This window comes from Neodiprion virginianus, chromosome 3 (genome assembly GCF_021901495.1).
Source record: "Neodiprion virginianus isolate iyNeoVirg1 chromosome 3, iyNeoVirg1.1, whole genome shotgun sequence".
Taxonomy (NCBI): Eukaryota; Metazoa; Arthropoda; class Insecta; order Hymenoptera; family Diprionidae; genus Neodiprion; species Neodiprion virginianus.
The window spans coordinates 32,964,815-32,990,290 of NC_060879.1; the positions used below are offsets into that span (position 1 = coordinate 32,964,815).

Consider the following 25,476-nt stretch of genomic DNA (forward strand, 5'->3'; position numbering starts at 1 on the left):
AATGAATAGCAAATTAATAACTTGAGCAAATTAAGCCTTCTACAAGCTACTTAGTGGCATCTGTTAATATTATACGATATTATACCGTGCCACCTATCACCATTTTGATAATAAATTATTATTTTCGTATTCTAAAATTGAAAAGATTTAGATTGTGAAAAGCAATATTATTAGAGTTAAATATATTTTTTGCGCATCCAGGCTTAATATCACATAGCTTTTAACAAAAGTTCTGAATCCAGATGAAAGGATGAATTAAATTTGCAAATGAAGACTGTTCTTTGAGCAGTGAACCGGTGATCTACGTTTTCTTCTCGGTTGTCCTTCTTTTGTCTTGTTTTCATACATATTATATTCTTTGGTATTCGATAATTTCCTTTCCGTTGCACATCGATATACTTTCCAGCAGATATAAACTAGAACAGTATAAACGCAGTTCTTATCGCAATACATTATATTTATTCCAAATCATCACAATTTTTACCTTTTTGCTACTGTATCATTACCACACAATGATGTTGATCTCAAATGTCATAACAACTTAAAGTGAATTAAAAATGACAAAGATTATTTAAGAAATATCTTTTACTGAATATGTAAAGAAATAAAATTATGCATACAAAAGAAAAAGAAAAGGAATGTAGATTATTTCGTAACATCTCAAGTCATGAACGATGTTACAGGTTGGAGTTACGAATATTAAAAATACTTGGGTGCTATTATTTGAAACAATGCTAAAAAAAAAAACAAGAAAAAAAGTTTCCCTCTAGGTTTCATTACTGTCAACATCGAAAACATACCTTCAGTTTTATTTTCATGTATATAACGATTTACGAATTATGCATTACATTAACATATTTCCACTTGTGATATGCTGTTTTAGTATTATGACAATTATACTATAGTTTTAGGTGCAAGTAGATTAAAACGAAACGCGTGCCAAGAAAGAGAAAAAAAAAAATAAAGAACAACAATATATCACAGTATCCATATTACCTTAAATAAAACTTGTATGTATTGCGATAGAATAGCATAAAGGTAAAACGGTGACTTAGTTCAGTTTTGTCTTCTTTTCATAGTGTGTTCGCATACAGGAGGACATATTTTCTTGCAGTATTACATTTTTCATTTCTTGGTCATAATTTATTATTATTATTTTCCAGTTTCTTGTATTCATATAAGCTTATTTTGAATCTGAGGTTACGATATATTAATAACAAAGTAATGACGGTCAAGGCATCATATATTTTGTACACATATCAGCCATTTGGTTGTCAATTTTACAAATTCTTAATAAATATCTGTACGTGAAACGTTTTAATTCATACACGTTACCAAAGAGAGGCTTTCACTTTTTTGCGCAGTGATTAATCAGTTAAGCAACAGTCATGGTTCACTATCGATTAACATAATGGTTTTAGTTTCGAGGAAAAATTTAATCATAAATAATACAAGGAATTGATGCTGCTGGTTGAGAAAATATGGATAAGTGCAAAGACGGCGAAAGCTCAAGTGAACAGGTATGCAGGACATACGTAAGATAGAATATACATGTATATATACATATGCTGTATCAACTCGACCAGGTTCTGACCTCATATTTTTGTGTTATTCCGAAATTTTTCTGGGTGTAGTAGGACATGAGTAACATGTGAATTAATTTTTTTTACATTTTTCTGAGAATGTGGAAAGTCGGGAATATCTGACAAAAATACCAAAAATGCTGCCCTTTTCACGATTTTCGACAGTCATTGTATATGCAGGAACATGGCTCGTAGGAAATTTTACAGAAAATTGTTAAAAACTAAAATTAGATTTTATAAAGGTCTTACAACCCCCACGAAAAATTTCGAACTAAACAAAGAGAATGGGAAGGTTTGAACGTGATAAAATTCTTTAAGACAGGTAGATAAATAACAAAAAAGAAATTTTCCAATTTATTTAGCAGAAGCATCCGCAAACTATCATTTGAATAATCACGTTTCGTCTTAAACAGTGTACTTCAAACCAATTCTGCATTCCCTCTATCCACCTAGAGATGTTTTTTTTTTCATTTAATTCATTTTCCTTTGGGGTTTATTGATGTCACCAATATTGTAAAAGGAAACAACTAGATGGTGTGTAAATAATCGTATTAGAAAACATTGCCGTACGGGCCAACGTTTGTTGCAAATAGGTGAAAAACTTTACAACTATTAATTGAACAAAAATTAACATCTTGGACTATATATTTATGAACGAAACTTCAACCTTCAAGACGATGCTTTAGTGCGTGCCATGTGATTAGCGATAAATATTTTATGCAGGTTCGATGACATGGCTCAATTTGTCCTATTTTTTGTTGTCAAATTTAACGATCATCCTCGCTTGCCTTGTATTGACAAAATCTTTTATACGAACCAATATCGCATAGAGAATGATTTATATCACGTGGCGTAAGCTTTGGCAGCTTCGGTTCCTTATCAAGTAGCCAACATTATAAATAAAATTTGTATCATAAGATTGAGACTATCCTCTGTTTGGTACTGATATATTTAAAGGGGTTGACAAGCAATCTTAACAATTAGTCAATTTAGTGTTTGGGTAGCATGGAGCCTGCTCTTCCGCTAATCAACTGAATGCCCGCTCCGAAACTCTCGAGGCACATAAGCTAACATTTCGTTTAGTTTAATATGTGTGACATAAATTGTTGACCCATGTAGACATTGTACCAAGAAAACAGAATGTTCTCTTTTCAGAACATTGAGAAAAAAAAAATTGACTTGAAATGGCTGTTAGGTTTACTTGATATTTTTAGTAAACATAAATATATTAAAGTAGAAAAGTAATACGTGACAGTTTTCCTATTATTATGTTAAATGTGGAGTACAGTTAATGTAGTACCATTGATTATATAAATTGATAATATATGAAGAATCCTTCGGAGTATGTTAATTTTAAAATAAGCTGCGATATAAATTTTCATCCGCGTCTATGTCACGTATTACTTTTCATCATACATACGTACATAGATATATACATATAAGGGTGTGTCATTTTAGGGCGATTTTTTTTTTCTTTGCTCATCACCCGAAAAGTCTTTAGTTCTCATCTAAAAAGAAATCCTCGTGCAAGGGGAGCGCTGTCAAAAATATTTAGAGGTAGCTCAACGGCATTGAAGTTCTCCCATTCGATTAACATGGGAAAATTTGTTTTTTTTCACTTTTATTGGTTTTCCCAAGTCTGATTAAATCGTACGGTATTTTCCCTATAGTGTTTCATAGGAAATCGAATTCTCTACAAAAAACGTCTCTTGACTTTTGTCTGTAAAATCAACGACTTACGAGTAATTGATGTGCAAACCTAATTTTCTACGAAAATATGTATATTAGAGTTGTTGTCAAATAATCATTTTATAAAAATAACTTATTTTTCGATAACTTTTTATGAAGAAACGTCGATAAGAATAAATGTTGTCGTAGGTTTGATGAATAACAAACTTCGGCTGTTAGATTATTATTTATTCAGCGTCATCATGCGATTTGCACAGCAATTACTCGTAAGCCGTTGATTTTACAGATAAAAGTCAAGTGACGTTTTTTGTAGAAAATTAGATTTCCTGTAAAACCCTATAGGGAAAATACCATACAATTTAATCACACTTGGGAGAACCAATAATAGTGAAAAAAAAAAAATGTTTCCCATGTTAATCAAATGGGAAAACTTCAATGCCGTTGAGCCTACCTCTAAATATTTTTTGACAGCGCTCCCCTTGCGCGAGGATTTGTTTTTAGATGCGAACTAAAGACTTTTCAGGTGATAAGCCAAAAAAAAAAAAAAATATCGCCCTAAAATGACACACCCTAATACATATATAGGTATTACTTTACGTATATATACATAGACATATATGTATATATGTATGACACCTGTTAAGGGACTTTGGCAACAAAATCGTTTCATTTGTATCTTTTTTTTAAACTTTTTTCTTTTTTTCTTTTTTTTTTTTATAGCTAGGCGGCGCAGCCTCCTGTCATACATTCTCACACACTCACTCTCACAATTCGTATTTTTCGTATTTATTCATATTTTCTTTTTCGTTCAGTTTAATAATAAAATAATAATTAAAAAGACTGACATATTGCTGACACATGACAATCCCATGAATAATAATTAATAGTAGCTATTTTATATATACATTACAGAAATTTTGTATACTCAGTAACAAATTGTACAATAATACAAGGCTACACTGAGATCGTCAGACCGTTTTAACACAACCAATGCTGGCACGCTTTGGCATATACAGGGTCGTTTGTTTTTGTTCTCTTTCAACTTGTTTTTTTCTCGTACTTTTGAAGAGAGACATCTCGAAGTTGAATTAGACGAAAAATAAGTCAAATAAATAATCAATATTAGAGAAGGAAAGAAAAAAAAACCTGTGACGTATATCATATTAACATTACACCTGAGATGTCGATTGCAAGTCCGATTATGTTCTAGCATGTTTGGAAAATCCCTGTACATCCAGAAATGATGAGTGGTAAATCTTATTTACATTATTTATACACGTGAAACGAAAAGTATATATCTCCGAGTTCGAGCAAACTTGTTAACCATAACTTGAAATTGATGGAATTCTAACGAAATAAACACAGAAGAAAGTTAGTTATAGTTTGTTCTAAACAAGATACACGACGTGGTAATGCTGCTTCAAAATAATCCCAAACAAATTTCAAAATACTGTTATATATTTCAGCTAAATATAAGGATATTTTATTTAAAAATGGTATATATCGCAATTATATCCACATATGTATGTATACTGGAAGGTGTTTCTTGTTAAGAAGTTAAAGTTATAGTATCACTCTGTTTTATAAGACGTGTGTATTATGTATTGACGTTTGTTATTACTATTATTATTATTATATACAACTATATCCTTGTATCGCATTTATTTCAAACAAGCAAATATTCTATCAATTTTGACAACTTTGATTATATTTAATACATGCAATGAAACCGCAGAAAAATTAAATTTATATGAAAACAAAAAAATTAAAAAAAAAAAAAAAATTGACGAAAAAAAAAAACAGTTAACCGCAGTAAAATTTTTAAAACAAATTTATGGTTACAATATTGTAAGTACGTTCTGGGCATGATTTACCAAAGTATTACCATGTTATACCTTAACTGTGCCAGCCACGATACAAAATATACGGCTCAAGATATTTTTCAAGTATTTATGCACTATATTTTACAAACCTTTTGTATAATATTTGTGTATGTGTGTATAGTCATCAACTGACGGCACCTTATTAAATGAGTCTAATAGCTCGCGGTGCGACAAAGGACAGGAATTTTTACAACAGTTGTTACGAATCAGATTATGGAAACTTGAAGAATACCATTATAAAGATGAACTTTAGTGACGGGATTATCAAATACTGTGCAAATTAGGGTATTACTTCAATGTAGAATACACGAATGATTAATAATATCGTAGGTATTAGAAAAGTTCAATGAATTTGAACTTTGCATGAAGTGATATAATAAAAGAAACGAATTTTTTTTCACATCTTGATTACCTGCATTGTTAGACCCCAATGATGTTTTCTGATATCAAACAATTGGATTAGAATACCGCAAATTATGACTTAAACTTTCACCCCCTTTACTTCAAATTGTTAACTCTGTACACATAGGTGTTGGCTTTGATTGTATAAACTGGTTACACTCGACATATTATACTAACAATAATCCGAAATCATCAAGGGACATGCTGTTCGTTGCGCCAAGAATCATAAAATTATATCATTCTTCAATTTATAGAATCACATACTACCTAAATTTTTCAAAACGTGTACCACCCAAAGAAGTAACGTGGATTGTGACTTATAATGAAGTACGAAAAATTTTAAATTACATCTTTTTTACGGATGTGAGTCTGATATGTGACAACTGCAAAATATCAATGAAACTTTAATTCGTATATATATACAATGTATTTCTTTTAAATATATTTGCTTGACTAAGGCTACACCGCCAGCTTTGTACCGCTCTTGTGCTGTCGCGGAAAAGCCAGGAACGAAAAAAAATAACAAAGAATTTGTTTCTCCTCGTACTTGATTTTGAGATTTCAAAAGCGAGAAACCGGAAAAAAAAAAAAAAATTAAAAACGAAGTACAACAAAACGTTATCTATTTCAAATAATTAATAATGAATAATTATTATTAATACTAAACAGACAATACATCATCATGCGCCCAGGTAAACCCATCTAAAGTAGTCTATATTTTCTTCCACTTCACTTTTTTATGAAGACATTCACATCACTCTCAAAATTATGTCATTTTTATTATTCATTTTCTTTTTTGTTGATTTTTTCTCTTATATTTTACTTTGTCTTACAAGGTTGCTGTTTGAATAAATTATACGAAATCTGTTTCAAAACATCACAACCAGTCAACACAATTAAATAATCTAATACAAAGCACGCTATATGCAATAATTAACCGTTAGCAAAATATTTTTTCAAAGTGCTATAATGTATAAAGGCTACCGGTTGCTCGATAATACCGCGATGGAGTTGCACAATTTTCATTGCTTTTAAGCTCTTTATCCCAAAATTTACAGTGATATTAAACATTCGAAAAGAGGAAAAAAAAAATCTAACAATTCTGTGAGCCATGTAATCACTGCCTAGATATACGTTAGAGACGGTAATGTAAATTTGAGATGTATCATGTAATTTGTCAATTTTAATTAAATGATAAATTTCGATGCATAAACTATGCCATAATTTATAATATGTCTGACGTAATCCAATACTTAGTAAAGATGTAAGGATCAAGTTTAAATTGATTGAATTCAAAATAAAACGAACCGGCGATTAGCAGATACATAGCAATTATATAACAGTATGTTATACTTAAACTCTTTTTCGAAGAACATGACCTGTATGTTTTTCAAGTGATGATATTACCGGATTTTTTTCTTTCGGACATGTTTGGTTTTGAAGAACAAAACCGTATGACAAACGTTAGATGCGTCAGATCTGTATTAGTAGCTGGAGGCAATCCGTTCTCAATGAAGTGTTTGTATCACAAAATATACCGGCATTTTTGAGATTTTCTATCGCATTACACAATTTTGTAATATAAAGTGTGCTGAAGCAATCTTGATGAGATAATGAGAGCCTTGAACTTCGCTATCCTGATATGTGTTGTGTTCTTAGTTAGAGACTGTTGTTAAATTGGAATATTATTACAAGAACGATGAATTTTATTATGTAACAGAAGTTAATCGGACGGTAATTAGTAGTGTGTAATAAATTATTTGTCCGACTTTCGAGAAAATACTAAATGTTTTTATCCGTTCTAGTTGAAGATCGGCAGATCGCATTAAGCAAGTAATATAGTAACCAAAAGTTCTTAATTAAAATCACAGATATAAAAGAATAATTATTTACATTTTTACATTTAATGTTATAAACACTGTTATGTCTTCTTAAGCGTTGCAGAACATTAATTTCGATTAAAATAATGTGTTTGAAAAATGTAACATATATTTAATAGCATACTGAAATTCCCCACATGTCAATTAGGTATTGTTTTAGTATTGACTTGTTAACATTCTCATAGGCGAAGTTAAGTGTCCAAATAAAAATTTGAATACCGAATAAGTGTTTGTCTGTTTTCTTTGAAATCGTCTTGCTTCGCATAGAGAAGTAACACGAAAAAATATTTCAAATTTGGAAATACTCATACGAACCAGGATACATGCTGCAACTTTTACTCAACAGATTTATTTTGGCAATGATAAGTATATCCAGAACTTTGATATAGGTACGTATACGTATATATAGACATACATGCATATACATATATACATATATATATACATATACATACACACATATATTTAAAATAAATTGGTGCTACGGAATTTCAGGATTTACCAGACATTTTATCTTTCAATAAAGACCAAGTTGTGATAGAATAATAATTAATCACGTCAAAAAAATAATATAGTAAAGGTTATAGTACAATATTTTCTTGCAGGGACATTATTGATTGCAACAATCGTAAATAGAAATTTAGCAATTTAAATTTCCATGTACTAGTGATAAAGTTATTTTGACGAATTGAATCCTACTTCTTAAATAGAATAATACAAATTGTAAACTATAAAAAGGTGAACATGCCATGATAGAGAGAAAAATGTATCTCTTTCGACTTTGAATGCAATGGTATAGAGCTTTAGACTATACAGAATAATGCAAAGTATGAACGCTTATACTAGAGGGTAGTGTAAAAGCTGTTCATGAACTTGTGATATCAGGAAAAATAAATAGCAGTTTCTTTTTCAAGCTGCTTCGTCACCTTGTTCTCATTTTGTAATTGCTTAAATTATTTTCATTGTTTTTCTTGATAAAGTAAACAACTCACAATGCCTGTAATTTTGGGTATTACAATAAACTTTTCTTCATGATTTTTACTGTATCGATTCTTTAATGCTTTCTATTCAAACAGCAACCTCTAAATCGAATTAAACATTACTAAATGTGATGACTACAGAGACATCCCATCTTTCACACATTACAAGCAAGTACTTTTAAATCAATTATTATTTATGATTTTTTTTTTGTTTTTTCTTTTACCAATAACCAATAATTAGTTATTTAATATTTATTAAATAAGCGGGTCTGTGTAAAAATTTAGTGCTCTTGAACACTTGGTTCAACATTTCCCTCATCTAATTTTAGTTTATACGTCCAAAAACAACTTGCTTATTATCATTATTATTCGTCATGTTCTCCAATGGAAGAAACTGTTGGTTGTCAGCAAATTATTCTTTCGCTCGATTCACAAGCTCTCTACCACTTCTTTAACACCACGAGGTTCATCACACTAATTATTATTACTATAATTCATAATTTATACAAATTCTGCCTGGCACTCGTTATCGATACATCGTTCTCACGTTTCTTAGGGAACCAGCGAATATATGGCGGCTGTTTTCTATCACACTATAGTATCATTCGTGTTTTGAGTTCTGATTAATCGTGAATCAAAGCGTTACTGGTATTGCAAACACTTTGTTTTAATGAAGCATTAACATCGCACTGCCTTATTTTATTGTAACAATTGTTTGCTGTCCACATTGTGTCACCCGATTGTCCCGGAGTAATAGAGAATGTGATTAGGATCATTTTCACGTTTTCATTAGTTTCACAATATTTAAGTGTCATCGATTGGGATCTCACTTTCATTTCACACATACACGTATTAGTTTTTTTTTTTTTTTTTTTTTTTTTCAAGAAGTATTTTCAACTTTTAAGAATCCATATTGCCTTATTATTATCCAACGACGTTTTTTTCAATAGAATACAATGTTATGAATGTAACAATACAGTATGAAAGTCTTATTCACTCGCTGTATTTCCATTCGTGTTTAGTTCGAAACATAGAGTAGATATTTAAATTTACCATGTTCAATTTTAAAAAAAAACTTATTCCTTTTTATTGAAAAAATTTTGAATAATTTTCAAACTATATACACGCCAATCTAATTTCAAAGTATTGTTACTTTATTTTCTAACGGTCTTTTGGAATTTTCACTGTATTTTTTTCTGCAACAGCGGATACAGCAGTATCATTTTTCATATGTAACTGCTGCTCTATGTTGTTATCAAATTACTACTGCTATCAGAATCTATATGCGCAGTAGTGCGACAGACATCTGAAAAGTTTGTTTTTTCTTCTGTTTCCGATTTTCATTTTCCATATGTTTGTTAATTTTTAATTTTAAACGACTATATACACTTTTGACTATCTCCTTAGGCACAAATTGCGCCTCCCGGCTTTACTGATTTTTTATTCAACTCAGTACTTAATTGTTCATTAACCCCACTTCAGCGGCAAAGCATATTATGTAGATTTTTAAGTTATTTTAAGCTGTACAAGTACGATAATATGTCTCATTCGCTCACAGTACTTTATGTTTAGGAAGTGGAACTTGCATTAGCAACAAGTAGTGTCAATCATATTTTCTTGCATTCTGCCTCATACAGCTTCTTGTACCACCAAGGATTACCATATTTGAATAAATATTGATTTCTCTTCATCGCTATTTATCTCACTGTCCACTGTAGTACTGTACTCGACCAGTTGATGAAGTTACAGGCATTTCTCGCATGACATCTTCCCATGCTGTGTGGAGAAATCAGAAATAGTCAACAACAAATCATTAAATTTCTATATTATGAGGACCCCGTGTTAAAATAAATATAGTATAGATTCACTATAAATTGATAAATAGATGTTTTACTTTGAAATATCGACTTCAATTTAATTATTATCTTTTATATTGCTACATGACATCATTATTTAATAAATTTCCCTTATTCGATAGTTTTCAACACATGGAATCGACTTCAAATTACTATTAGGATGTAAGAATTTTTAATTACATACTCTATCATTTTTAATTAATTCTACATATTTGTCTATAATTCTTTTTATAGGAATGTTTCAATTCTGATAGGTGAAATGAAATAAGAAATGATGGCATTTTCCGAGGGCACACTCTCGATGCAGATTATCTTAAATATCATTGGAAATTTTCACGATAAATCTATTATGAAAAATAGGGAAATGTGACTTACCCAATCCAACAAATGTAACAATTTTATCGTGATTGTACGTTAGAATGTGTACAGATTCTTCTGGTGCAACGTATCGCGCCAAAAAATCCTCCATTGGTTGCTGTTGATACTTTTCCATTATACCTGGAGGCGGTGGAGGAGGTAAATAAGTAGGTGGTGGAATGAACCTTGGAGGACCGTAACTCAAGTATGGCAGCTGTGGTACCACTACATGAGGTATAGGATGATGATGAAGTTGAGCGTGTGCAGGGTGTATTTGAAAGTTTGGTGGCGGTTTATCATATCTCAAATGTTTCTCAAACATAGGTGGTGGTCTGTCAAAATTTGGGGGAGGTTTATCAAATAGCGGAGGAGTTGTTGAAAATACCGAGCTAGCTTCCTGTGTTTCTTCACAATCATCAGACAGTAAAAGTTGTTCATTTATTTCAAACCCAAAAATCAATTCGCTAGGGGATTCACTATTCCTTAATAAGTCAGGGGTAGCTTCATCTAACAGTATCACAGCTGGTCTTGACGAAGAAATCTTTTTATTCGATGATTGATTTTCCGTAGATTTTTGCGATTGTTCTTTGTTACTCTTTGTCAACTGTTTAGTTTTTTTCACCCCATTATCTTCACGATGGTCTGTTATCACATTCTGATTTTGATTACTCGCCACTTTTACAGAATCATGTTTCAAAATAGTTTGCTGTTCTTTCGTCAATTTTGAATTCTTGTCGGATTCGGTACCACTTTTCGTCGTTTCACCATCCAACATATTCTGTGTTGGTATTTTAGCGTTATTATACGATTTCAACTTTGGAGTGTCAGATTCTTCTTGTTGACCACTAGTTACAGTCTGAGGATATCCCAGTCGCTTTGACTCCTTATCTTCAGAGTGCGTTTGATTTGGTCCATTTCCTGATTTCCGGCTTATTTCTTCCTGTTGCTGGGTAACAGATTTTTTCAACTCTTTAGAATTCTCTAATTGCGGCTGGCTGGAGGCATTTTGAATATTTGGTTGATATGCCCTTCTTGGTCTCGGGATATTAATTCTTGAATTCAAATTTGCATCCTTGAGATTTGTGTTTTCTGGAGAAGTAAAGTTGTCCGAGTCCGGAGAATAGTAATTGATAATTGAGTTGTTCAATTTCGGTGGGGTCTGATTCGTTTGCGTTGTAGTCTCAGTCGAATTTGGGTTAGAATTATTCAAGTTCATGATTTTCGTTTCCTGAGCTAATCGTTGGTGCATTTTTTCAATGTCCCGAACGTACTTGAATACTTGAATGTTTTTATTAATTGCTTCCTCGTGGGCCTCAGCCTTTTTATTATCCGGCGAAGACTTCACTTTTGATAATACAGGCGATGGCGGTTTATCGAAACTTAAACTTAAACTATGTACATGGTTCGAGTTTGCAAAATTATGCTGCCTTATTTTTCTGTCAGAGTGTTGCAATTCGTCCAAACTTGGATAATAGTCTTGAGGTATTTTATCTGATTCGGACGGTGTCTTGGAAGGGACGCTAGGCCAGCAAGCAGCATTCAACATCATTGGCCCGATTTCTGTCATTTTTAAGACAGAGCTGGTAGAAATGTTTATTGTGGCCGTGCGTGCAATATCAGCGTAGCTAGCCTGAGGGGTGCCACCGGAGGAGTTGGTATTTTTAGTAAGATTATGCTTAGTTGTATTCGAAGTTACAGGGAGCGAATGAACGGAGTCTAGGTCGCTGCTATCTGATTTGTCACTGAAATATCAAATAAAAATATTCTCATTTACATTGAATAAAATGTAATTTTTTAAAGTGAAACTTTGAAACAAGCTATTAGATTGGCAAGTACATAGAATAACTTTACTAACTGGCGATTTTCAATAAAACTACAGGTACTTTTTCGGCATTGCGCATCGTTGCAAAGTCAGCAGACAAGCTCTCATTAATCATGACTCAATATAAAAATGAAAACTGTAATTTACTTTGTCCTTTATTTAGGTCTTTATAAAATAAAATTGTTAGTACTGCTAAAAATTTGCGACCGGGTTCCAACATATAATGTTACACAAACGAATTACCTAGGTGGCATACTGCTGGCAGATTTTCTCCTAAGTTCTGGAGACAATGGCGTTCTATACTCGTTATTGAATCCTCTAGATCTTTGCAGATAGGATGCCGTAGTAGTCAAATTTTGTGCTCGACCACCACTGGAACTTCTTCGTCGCTGTTTCTTGCTTTTTTTCTTCTTTGTTACCACCAAAAAATCCGGTTCAGGCTCTGGTTCTGGGTTAATCTTTTTTATTGAGTTTCGGCGAGTTGTATAATCGTCACCAGTATCATTACAATATATAGATTGCCCTTCTTCCGTACCCCAAGATCGTCGATCACCACGACAATCGACCGGTGTATCCCCAATACTGCGCTGCTTGGCGCGACGGAGTGCCACGTTTGTAGTACCTGCACGGATTGTTTACATATATATAAATAATATAACATTTAACTGAGTATCAAGATATGCGACTGAGAAAAAACCTAGTCAGGCAAAAATAATTTTCCAAAGGTCTGAAGACAATTGGAGTATTGCTAACAATAAAACATGACATAATGATAAATGAAAGAGCAGTAGCTTACCGTGCTGACTTGAAATACTGCTAGCACCACTGGAACTTATACTCTTCTCTGCAGTGAGATCTTCCAGCTTTGTTTTAGATATTTCCTCCAGTGAATTAGATTTTTGTAGCTTAGCTGGCAGCTGCTCTCTCTTTGCATCCTTTTCTCTGGGTCGTGGTTTCGGTCCTGAACTTGCTTTAACTCTGACTGTATTGGTCGTTTTACCTTTCTTGCCTTTTGACTCTTTGCTTTCAATAAAATTAATCAAGCTATCAATATCCATGTTGCGGTGACCTTCTATGGTTTCAGCTTTGTAGACGATGACATTTGGTTCTTGTGCATGCTTTCTGCGTGACTTTTTGCGTTCGTTGGCATATCCCTGTACAGCATTTCCGTTTTCGTCGAAGGCCTTCTTTTCACCAGAGCCAGATGATTCCTTCACTGGAATGTGATGAGTCGCAAGCCTGGACACTGTTTCTGTGCATACAGCACGCAATGTTCATTCAATGCAACTATTTCTTGTCAGTTTATTGATTTTAAATGTTAGAGACTACTTTGAAAATATCAGCTTATTGTACAACGCTTTGTTTGCTTAACGAAGAACGTGTTACTCATATTATGTTCATATAACATATTAGAATCTCTCCGACGTTATAATGGTCGTGTCTGACTTTTACATACTAATAGACAATGTTAGTATGCAGAAATTTGATTATCAAATACTTTTGTCAACATAAATTTACAACTTCAAGAGTAAAAATGTAAAATATCATAATTCTCAGTCAATTTCAAATTAGAGGGTTAGACAATTTTTTTGTGCAAATGATTTGGTTAAGTTCTTTTTTTTCATATGTACGAAAAACGGAAAATCGACAATTTGTTTTCTCAATAAGAAAATAACACAGGTAATTATGTTATATTTAATAATACCAGTTCAGAGTCTAATTATTACTTTTCAATATTCATATTCAAATATTTCGCAACACATAAATACAGATATTTACTGATGCTCAAAGTCAGTTATAAATACTCGCATAATGACAAGAAAGGAAGTAAAAAAAAAAAAACAAAACACTCACCCATGGCAAGATTTGGACTTGTCGTTGACCAATTAACAGGCATCATAGAGTAAACATTGGACACTGGAACTTTGCCCTGCTGAGAATTAGTGCCGCCCGAAGTACCGCCAACAATACATTTCACAGTATTGTATGTTTGAAATTGTCGAGCACTCGTTGCCTCCGTGCCATTGACAGTTACTTTTGATTTGTCTTGTTTGCCATTATTTTCACGTATTGGAAACTCTATACTGCTGTCAACTGGTGTCTGTCCAATGTCGAATGTGGCGTGAGTAATAAATTGCACCGGTAGACGTGGTTCAATAACTTTCATTTCTGTTCCCTCGTCATCTTCCGCTTCGATAGCATGAGGGCGCTGTGTGCCACCCCCTGCCCCTGCTGCATTATGCTCTCCAATACCACCTACCTGTACAATGATAAGTGTTTAAATTTGCAAAGTAGTTTAGGCAGATAAAAATAAAACCGTATGGATATTAGGATGATCGTTAAAGAGGTTATTTTAGAATTTTGACCAGGCCACTCCCAAATCGGTTCCAAATGAATAAAACATAATTTGTGTAAAATCTGAATGTAATAACTAACTCAACCAGGATGGATGTTGGTGAGCATAAATCCATTTTTAGTTTCGAATTTGAGCAAAAACCACTTGTTATTATTGACAATGGAAAATCAGTGTGAGAAATGAAATATTACATCAGCTATTTGAACAGTACTTCCACTGGAGTAAGGAAATGAAGAAAAAATCGTAACTTCGGATATTGATACTCCTGAAACAATACAAAACTGGGCAAAAAAAAAAAAAAAATATTGGAGGTAAAAAAAGTGACCAATTTATCATGTTGTCATGAAGATCCTGATGATACGATGGAGTATAGGATTATTCATCTCGGTATACCTTCACAGCAGGAAACTGTTTCGCAGTTTATAAATCATATAATCGCCAGCGCAGTGGAGTGACACACCGTGGCCGTAGCACCAGCACTCCTTGCATTACCCCCTCCATGCTCATACTTTGGAGATAAACAAAAATCACTATTCGCGAGAGTGATCAACCACCAACTTCTATTTGTAATTCAAAATTATTCGTCACTTGTTCTATTTCCAATATTTGAAGAGTTTTTCTGCCACGTTATGAATTGTGTCAGGAGTAACAACGTACAAAGCTATGATTTTTTCTCCATTTCCCTACTACAATAGAAGTATTGTTCAGATGCCTGATGTCATATTTCATTTTTCATAGCGATATTTCATCGTCAGTGACAACCAGTGGTTTCTGTCCAAATTCGAACCTAAAAACGGATTTATGCTTAGCGGCGCCCCTTCTAGTTGAGTTACAACGCTGAGATTTTACACAAATCATTTTTTATTTATTTGGAATCGATTTGGGGGGTGGCCAGGTCGAAATTAAAAATAAACATTTTACAAACCACCCTGATGGATATATCTAGAAACTCAGTATTTTGGAAATTAAATGTGAGCGATTTAATAGCAATACCAAAGTAATTGTGTCCTATTATAGGGATTGATCCTCTTTACTTGAAGCAACGATTTAATGATACTGATCAATGCTAACCTCGACATCACTAAGGTCAATCACCATATAATCTGGTTTGGGTTCTGGAGGCGGAGGATCCGATTCGACCATTTCATTTGTAATTTGCTTCCCTCTGCCTGCTCTCTTATTGTCTTTTGACTCTCTGTCTCCGTCAGCAGCCTGTCCAATGTCAATTTCTCGCTTGTTTTCTTTTCTTTCTTTATCTTTGTCCTCTCGTTTCAAACCACTGTATGAAGGTTTGTCCAGGGATTTGGATTTCTCTTTATTAGCCCAATCGTACGATGTCCTCTTGTCTGCGAAACCCTTTTCAATAAACATACAAGAGGCTATAATAATTGTACATATGTCATCGCATCAATTTTGTTCGATATTAAAAAAATTCGAAAAATTTTGTACAGATTGGGCCATATATGTTTCCTCAATCAACAAAACAACACATCAATGTGATTAAGATAATTTCTTGTGTGGATTTGTTTGTATTTATAGGTCTGAATAAACTTATCTTGAATACGAAAGTAAGATTGAGTATTTACTTTCATGCAGACATGAATCACCAACATAGAATACAAAACAACTTATAATAGTAGAAATAGTGATTTAATATTAAATGAATGATGTAAAAAAAAAAAGAACAAATAAAAAAATAAAAAAAATTAACGATTGTTACGGCAAACCTTAGCTACCTTTTTGTCAAACAGTATATCCAAATTAGCTAGCGAAGCTAAACTATGGGATGCATTGACATTTGACGGTAGGGATCCACCTTCTCTTTGCCTAGCAGAAACGCTAGGACCTGTATGTTTTTTACCCTTTCTTCTACCCCCACCGTATATGTGGCTGCAACCAGAAGTTAAATATGTGAAACTACTGTCAAATTCAGAGCTGATTGGCTGGGCCAAATTTTGTAATGACCCTCCGTGGGTAAGGCGCTCAGACACTGAATCACGTTTGTTTCTTCGTCGGTTAGAGCCAGGGAGGCAGCGGGAATTGGCTACCGCTCGATGACCTTCTTCTGTTTCATCGGCTTCTGCCTCTTGAAGAAGTTCCTGATAATAAAGGACAAAAATTTACCATTTGCCATGTAACTGTGATAAAAGAATTGCTTTAATTTCTCATTAGTTTCAAATTCGTTAAAGTGCATGAGTGGCAAAAAAAATTCTATGGTTACATTAGGACTGCGGTGCTAGGACGTATTTTTTAATATGTGGTCTCGAACCAAAACATTTCTATTTTCACTTAAAACTTGATTCCGCGAATCTGATAAAAATTCAAGTTAATTGAATGACAATAGATAATAGTGAAGAAACGTGAGAAAAAAATATAATGGTGCAGTAGTGCATACTTCAAAGGTTATTTCTTAAACCAAGCCATTCTAATGCAGATAATTTCACTATATTAATGTCATGACCATCTTTACTTAAGCATCAATCTAGGACTACTGAAAGAAATATACCCTCAGTTAGAATTAGCTTTTATTTGGAGGTTATATTACTTATGACAAAAAATATTGGGGAGAAATGATTTCTCATCTCAGCCGGGAGTAAAATAATAGTGGAATTCCCTAAAATTGTGTAAATTGATTATTTGATGTATTGCCTGAACGGTGGGGGTAGTTTGGTGTTGGTCCCAAAATTCGATAACGATAATTTATTAAAACCAATATGAATGTATGAGATTTAACTGATGTAGTCCAAAATTGATGATAGTGCGTTAACATTTGTCACGAATTGAAGGCTGCGAGGTAATTTTTATTCTTATTTTGTTACATACATTTGATTGAAATTGTTAAGAGTATTGGATAAATCAGCAACACATTGGTTTCTTATATTATAAAAAAAATTTATCATCTAAAGATAAAAACCGATTAATGTAGAATTGGGTTGACTAATGTTATGCTTATGAAAAAAATAAGTTGTTTTCATCGCTACTATACTATATCATACTAGATACATAATAGAAAATAATGATTGTGCATTCAACTGATGTCTAGCAAGTCAGTTTGTATGCGTTCAACTACGTATCATAATTCCAAAAGTCTTAAAAAATTTAACATGTTATTCTAATGAAAATGTGACGATCCAACGCCATGAAGAGAAAGTTCCGAATCATATTGTATGTGGTGGATACAAAAAGGACTTTGTGGAGCTGTGTGGAAGATAAAATAATTGCAAAGAGAATTAAAAATTATTGTTACCTTGAAAAGGTTTGATTTTCCTTCACGATCTTTAGGACACTTGTAAGTTATGGCTTCATCCAGCAGAGCTCGCAGTTCACCTTCATTGAGGGTAGATAAAGTTGCAGGTTCCTCCTGAAAGTGAAAGCAGGAATGTGAAAAAACTGTAGTATCAATGCAAACTATACATGGCTACTGATAAATTCGATAAATTATATAAATAATGCAGCTTGCTATACTTCGTGATCCAAAACAATCGCTTCTTGAATGCTTCATCGTGATGGTGTCAACAATGAGATTTATGTTACCTACACTAACTGGTAATACCTAAAATTAGCAACGGCCCTAACAATGACTGATGTGCAAGTTTGCAAATGGAAACATCCAAGTCCAAAGGTCAGAAATATATTAAATGGTTAACTATTTCTTGACATACGTGCATTGTTGCAGTGTTTCAGGCAAAATTTGTGTTGAACTATTTGGTTCAACAAATCAAGAATAAATCTCTAAATTTTAGTAAGATTTGTTGACAAACTTTAAAAATGCAAAGCAGCGAAATTTAAATTTGAACATAAGATAGCTACATATATAATTAATCCCGATAATGCAATGACAGTTTGTAATTGGAAATAAAGCAATACAACGTGTGACATTATAATTGATGTGAAATCCAAAGGCCAGACAGTATAATAAAATTATGTCCGTGGAAGTTGATAATGAGGACCTCAAAGTATTTTCAGATATTTTTAATTGATTTATGATTATAAGTGGGAAAACTCATTGCTGGAATTTGCTGTGTAACGGCAAAATTGATTATAGGTATATGCAGCACGTAAAGTCACGTTCGTTTCTGTGGATGTGACGAGTCTCAAGGTTGCATGAGCATTGCTTTGTGTATATATTTCTACGTTCTTGTTACAGATGAATACAAACATGTACGAGTTTTTTTTTTTTTTTTAAATAATAAATTTCAAAATTCCTATACTTAAAATTTCAACAATGTTAGGTGATTAGGTGACAAAATAAAAAGGCAGATAGAAGAAAAACAAACTTAGCAAGATGACGAATGTCAGACATTCAACCAAATGTGATTAAACTAGGTGATACTATTTCCGATAGTCACATTCGCTAAAATTTAGAAAAGAAAATATAACATGAAATAAACCTTTTTTATGCTCAACTTCGACATGTGGATGTTTTAAAAATAATTTCTACAGCCAACGACATCAGACACGTGTACTGTTTATGATATTTGGAATGAGAACAAAATTCAGAAATTCCTTTGTGGAGATGAAAATACATTTTCTTTGTTCAAGCAGAGACTAAACTTATATACCGCAGAATACAGACTGAATTTTTTAAATATTTGCACTACCTGTCAGCGGTCATGCTTTCCAAACTTACATCACAAGCTGACTCGATGTTTTGAATGCACATTTGTCGATTATTCATCACGGAATTATCAGTTCAGATGCATTTTAATCTGACGTAACTAAGGCCAAATAACGTCAATAAACTCAACACCATGTGAATTGTACTGATAGCTATCGCATTTGGACAACGAGATCCATTGTCGCAATATTTGTCAGTGCAATTTCTGAATATGGTCGCAAGAACACGTTCTGGTGTGGGATAACAAATAAGGAAAGTATGTCAACTCAATATTGCTAAGTTTAGGGCCTCCTCGGCCTTAATAGGTAACATTGAGCAAAATTTCTTTTCAATGACCTTCAACTAACTGCACACATTTTGTTAATTGTATGAATAGCTAGTTCGTTAGAATTGGATAGCTGGTAAATATTCATTTTAATAAATAAATCGACAAAATTACCAAACATGTTATAATCCAATTGTGTTTGTGACTAGCATAGAAATAGTTCATGACTAGATAAGTACGGATATACGCAGATTTGTAAAGTAAATTTAAGGTTTCACTTATTGGATTCTGTGCTGGGCTGATATATTGAAACTGTCTGGTCTAACACGCTTTGTGTACAGCATTATTACAAGCCTACTTGATATCACCTGAATCAATTAATTTTCATTAATTGTGAATAACTATTGGAAAATTAAATTAATTGTTGTGCAACTCTACAAACTTCACAATATTGGTGATTTAATGGAATTTACAATGTCCACTAATGAAATTTCTTTCCACAAAACTGTAGAACATCACCTTACTTATCGATCAAGGTTAAACATGAAAAGGAAAGTTACAAGTGCCTATTTATGCAACGGAAAAATGATCAAAGCTGGATGACTTGCTCTTTACTATTGTTGGTTTTTGGAAACCATTTTGAAACAGCTTTCATCACATAGATATTATACTTAAATAATCTTCTTCCTAGCTTAAAATTTGGAGTCCAAGGTCGTGCAAATATTTCAAGCAAGTTTTCAATATCTACTTTCAATGAAAAAATAACAATTAATAAATCGAACACTATAAGCTGCTTCATGTGTATGTATAGAATACAGGTAAAGTGACTGGTATCGTTTTCTAGAACTACCAGAAACATTGGATATAATTGTTATTTATAATCTTCACTAAAATTCAAAGTGTGTTTTGTATTTGATCTTGGAGAAAAAAATTTCTACAGGAGATTTCTTCAAATAATTTATTTCTTTGTATTATACTATTGTATAATCAAAAAACAATTGATTGAAAATTGACGGACAATTGGATTTTTTTTATGAATCGAGTCAACGAATATTTGACAAGAAAGACAGAAATAGCATCACGGAAAACATATGTAACAATTCAATATTTTACAAGGGCTATCTTCTGCTTATTAAAATTCATTCAACTGTCTAGAAACAGTGAATTTTTATGCAACCATACAAGGTTAGTGTAAATAACTAAACTGTGGTATTGACTTGAAACAAATTTGTATAATTAATATTAGAAGCAGTATATTATAAGCATATCATATTGCACTGCCACCAGCACTGCCTACATTTAACTAACATATCATTTATCTACGTGTAACAATGATACCATTACGGTCTGGTCGGATACAAAATATTCTCTACATGGTATTCCACACCGACATCAACAGATACTTTTACGATTAGTGTAATTCTAAAAGTTACTTTGAAGACATATTTTTGAAGTGAATAATGCGAAGCTATGTCCGATATATGCAACGCATTCTTGCATGGGTATCTCTAATTTCATATCAGACTTTCGAGGCATGTAGGTACTCGTGCACGGAAATTGACGATGCGTGCAATTCAACATTTAATGAAAATTTCAGGATTTTTGTACATGTCGTGCAGAATAAAGATATTTATATCTTTATGCGTGGTCGAAAGTGATGGAGTGTGCATATTCTACTCAGGTTATTACAAACTACTGTTGGCAAAACTCTCACTTTATTCTAAAATCTGATTTTGCTTGCATGATTGTCAAAGCGCTTATACATGTTATGAAAAATAAAAATATGATACCTCAAATAATACCCGTGAATAATCATACATTTATCTATCGAAGGCTGCGATCAGTGATACAGCAAAATAATGTTCAATTAATGACTTGTACAGAATCTGGCATGAAAAATTGCCTGTAAACCAAGTTTAGGTCATTGGAACTGGGCTGCTATTCGATGAAATATAAATATTACAATAGAAAAGGTGAAATTTTAGTGAATTTTGCCAACTCTTTTAAAAAATATGAAGCTAGAGCACAGAGTAGCGACTCTGGCAAGATGCACCTTAACGAATATAAGAAATCTAGTCAATCCAATTCAAGAATCAATTATCTAGTCGATCGATTGATAAAACGTGACCCACTGCGGCGTGAAGTGTGACTGGTGGAAAATTGTGTTCAGGGTGTTTGAAAATACTGTGAAATCATTCGGTTGTTGAGAAATCGAGACAACTGTTACAAAACAAGGTATCGGAGTGAAAAGTTTTTCCTTGCAAAAGAGTCGTTGAAACAATTGAAGATTTACTTACAAGTTACAAGCGAAATGATATGCAGTGCTGGGCAGTACCGGCTACGGAATTTATATTTTTAGAGGGCACCTGGGTCGGTGTACAGTAAAACATTCGTTCATTCCTTGCACCATTCCCGGACACGGACACCCCGAAAAACGGTAAACGTTAAACCCACCGAACGCGAGAAACGAAGGCAGTAAATGAACCGCGACGAAAATAATTAAAGAGATAACAAATTTGCGACTAATTTATCGGTCATTTCGACGAGCGGGCGCGGCGCGCTGTTAACTCTGGCCGCCGCCATTAAACCCGGAGCGCGACCAGATCAGGGCCGGTTACTACGTGGCCCTAAGAACGTATGGAGAGTAGGTGTAATATATTTGCAATATTTCACGTGTTTTGAAATTTTCGATCGAGGAAAAGAGACTCTTGTGAGAATTGAAAATCTGGGCTATCGTGTAAAGGACGGTGAAGAGCGACGGAGAGTCCGAAAGGTTTCAGAGTCGCATTTCGTTTGAAGTTTGAATTTTTAAACAAGAGGGATTTAACGCGAACGGATTGATTTGATCAAATTGCAGGAGATTTCAGCGATTAATTACCGAATTGACGTATCGTTGCGGATCGTAATGATCACTGCAATTTTCTACGGCAATAGGAAAATAGGGCGCAGGCTTTTCGTCGGGGGGTAGATAAATAGGCGTGTTGTAAATACGCAGCCTGGAACTGGAACGGCAATCAATGTTTCTTCGACGGCGTACGGTGAGTTGCATTTGCGAATGTAGGTGTACAGTTAGTCACCTACGGCCCTGGTTCTGCACAACAAGGCAACTTGCCAAGAAGCAGCGAGCAAGCAAGCTATTCGCAAGTCGCAATGCTCCCTACACACACCACTTTGATGTCTCTGCGCCAGTAGCGCCACATAGGAATCTTCGAAATTCAATTCACCCTCCGGCGGACAAAGGATTTTTGAACATTTTTTTAGGTCTCAGGTTTGCCCGTAATCGTCTAAGGTCATAAACAAATTATCCCAAAAACGAACAACCGCGAGATTAAGAACGTCGATCAATTCCCGCAAAGTGGTGCAGAATCGCGATAACCATTACCTTGCATTTTTCGCCACGTAGAAGTATCTGATAAATGTACGTACACGTTTAGCGTGAATATATGTGCGCAACAATAATACTCATCCAAACGAGAAAAAGAGATTTTAGAAAATCTTTTACACTTCCAGCGAACAGCTTAAAGCGTTGATTTAAAATATTGAAACCCGAGATAGATGGTCTCGAATTTCAAACGTCCTCGCCACCACTACCACCACAACCACCGCCGTCGTCGTGGTCGTCGTCAGGATAACTACGCATGGCTTGAAAAGACCTCCCTGTAAGTATTATTACTGCGCATCCGATGGTGAACTCATTGGAGAGGGTTGAAAATAGCAGATTTTCAAGCAACTTTACGCGGACAAATTTCGTCAAGCTATCACGGTTGGTCAGAGGTTGTTTTCACTTCTAGGTTATCCGACTGTTGCGAGTTATACAACGCAGGAGGGTGTAAGTGTCTAATAAAAACCTAGACAACGTACGGAGCGGAATGACAAAGATTAGAGAGAGAGAGAGAGAGAGAGAGAGAGAGATTGAGAGACGGAGAGGGAGGGAGGGAGGGAGGAGAGAGAGAGAGAGAAGAGCGAGCGAGAGAGAGAGTACACCCGACGTTTAAACGGTTGTTCAATAAAATATCGAAAATGCCAGGGTTACAAACGATATAAATCCTTGTCACGTGATCGGCATGCATACTTGATCACATACCTACATTACGAAAGAATCGTCAAGGTATCAGGGAATTGATAAAAACAGGTGAGGGCGAAATGCGGACGCAGCTTACCTGCTTGTTTTCCGAGCCTGAATTACCAGGCACACTTTGGACCGTCGAATTAGAATTTATTTCACTAGTTTCGGTGGTCACAGTCACGACGGTATTAGCTTCATTTATCGTGGCAGCCTCTGTGCTCGTGTCGGCTGTCCCTACGCGGTTTTCATCGGTTTTGTCGGGGGCTACAGGTTCTTGATGATGCTCCGGCCATGGGGCCATCTTGCTGGAGCTTGACAGAGATATATCTTGTGTGTTCATTGCCTCATATCTCCGACGTGTTTTAGGGCCGTACGGCCGATAATTCACGGTATACCGTCACCATTTAGGTCGGGTAATACGTCCAGCGCACGAAACCGGAGCCACAACACAAATTTTATTTACAAATCAATCGAATTACATGGAAATACGGCATTATACCGAGGCTCTGGGGGTCCCTCGCCCGACATGCTGGACGTTGTGGGCTAGTTTAATCGCTCGGGGTAGACATATCGAGAAGGCGAGCATCGATTAGTCGAAGACCCAACTCCCGCACAATGTTCAGCTTGAAATTCAACCAAGGGGAGGGAACGAATGCGTTTCTCGGATTTCTCCCCTTGTTACCGGGAATTTTGGACCGCACAGTTTCCCCATGAGAAAACCCGAGGCCTATTCTCGCACGAAAATGGTATCGTCCGCCAACAAAAATCGAAACACAAGACGCCGCCGTCGATTGGTCGAAGTTACGAACGCGTAAACGCCGTTTTATTCGTATGCCGCTACTGTTACACTTTTACCTCACTCACCACTTCGTAACAAATGTTTAATTAACCTTGAAAACGTTTGCCTTAACATGATACGTTCGGGTAATCATACGTTTACCTCTGCAGAATGCGATTTCAACGAATCAACTTGATTCGTCACTACTCCGTTATCGATCGCTCGAAACAACGCATATCCTAACCACAAAAACAAGAGGTTGTCACTTGGCGATTATTCCTGTAAAACTAAAATCTTCGGTTCGTTGAGGCGGATCAATTCGAGATTCCCTGACCAGTTTCACGCGTCGACAATGTTCACTGAGTTGCGTTAGTTAAAAGAACAATTAAATCTTTCACCATTTGGTCAGTTTTCAATTTTGTTTAATGAAAATAAGAAGAAAAAAAGACACATCAATGCGTATTTAATTCACATTGTTCCCATCGACAATACTTATGTACCCACTCAAGTTCACAGAGTACTTATTCTAATGATTATATGACAACTAATATTATTTACACATTAATGTTAGAACATCGACGGGACAGCATTTTTACGTAGAATTATCGTCTTTCACCATTTTCCCAACACAATAGCAACACGGCTGCTGTTGCTTCGCTTTTGCGCATACGGAGAAACAGTTAAATTGCAATGGCCTCGCAGTTCGCATGTACATACATACGTCGTCTGGTATCAGTGCCGAATCAAGCTGCGTGGGGCCCGAGCTTTAGAAATTTTCAATACTTTTTCATCTCTATACGGTCCCGCACGGCAAGGAACTACGCAAAATTCACTCAAGTTCATTACTGAGAGCCGATTACCTTCGAGGAGAATATTAAACGTTCGCGAAAAGATTTACCACACTTACGCATTAGCCTCTTGAATTATACATTACTGTTGGC

The 25,476-nt window shown here is 34.4% G+C and overlaps 1 protein-coding gene and 1 long non-coding RNA gene across 4 annotated transcripts; one reads left to right on the forward strand and one right to left on the reverse strand.

Moving 5' to 3' along the window:
* Window positions 1-5,946: 5,946 nt before the first annotated feature.
* On the reverse strand, window positions 5,947-25,387 carry LOC124301024 (uncharacterized). 3 transcript variants are annotated; one of them, XM_046755658.1, is made up of 9 exons: window positions 23,852-25,387; window positions 18,056-18,169; window positions 16,545-16,907; window positions 15,880-16,164; window positions 14,307-14,712; window positions 13,249-13,698; window positions 12,696-13,074; window positions 10,649-12,372; window positions 5,947-10,193 (listed from the first exon to the last, which is right to left on the reverse strand). In XM_046755658.1, exons 1-9 carry the CDS (start codon window positions 24,095-24,097, stop codon window positions 10,120-10,122), a joined length of 4,041 nt encoding a protein of 1,346 aa, XP_046611614.1. In that variant the 5' UTR covers window positions 24,098-25,387; the 3' UTR covers window positions 5,947-10,119. The 3 variants fall into 3 exon arrangements, with proteins under 3 accessions (XP_046611614.1, XP_046611612.1, XP_046611615.1); XM_046755656.1 differs by having other exon boundaries at window positions 13,249-13,704; XM_046755659.1 differs by lacking the exon at window positions 16,545-16,907 and having other exon boundaries at window positions 13,249-13,704.
* On the forward strand, window positions 22,878-23,836 carry LOC124301031 (uncharacterized). Its single transcript, XR_006907383.1, has 3 exons — window positions 22,878-23,109; window positions 23,202-23,350; window positions 23,483-23,836. It is a non-coding gene; the product is annotated as an uncharacterized LOC124301031 (long non-coding RNA).
* Window positions 25,388-25,476: the final 89 nt, after the last annotated feature.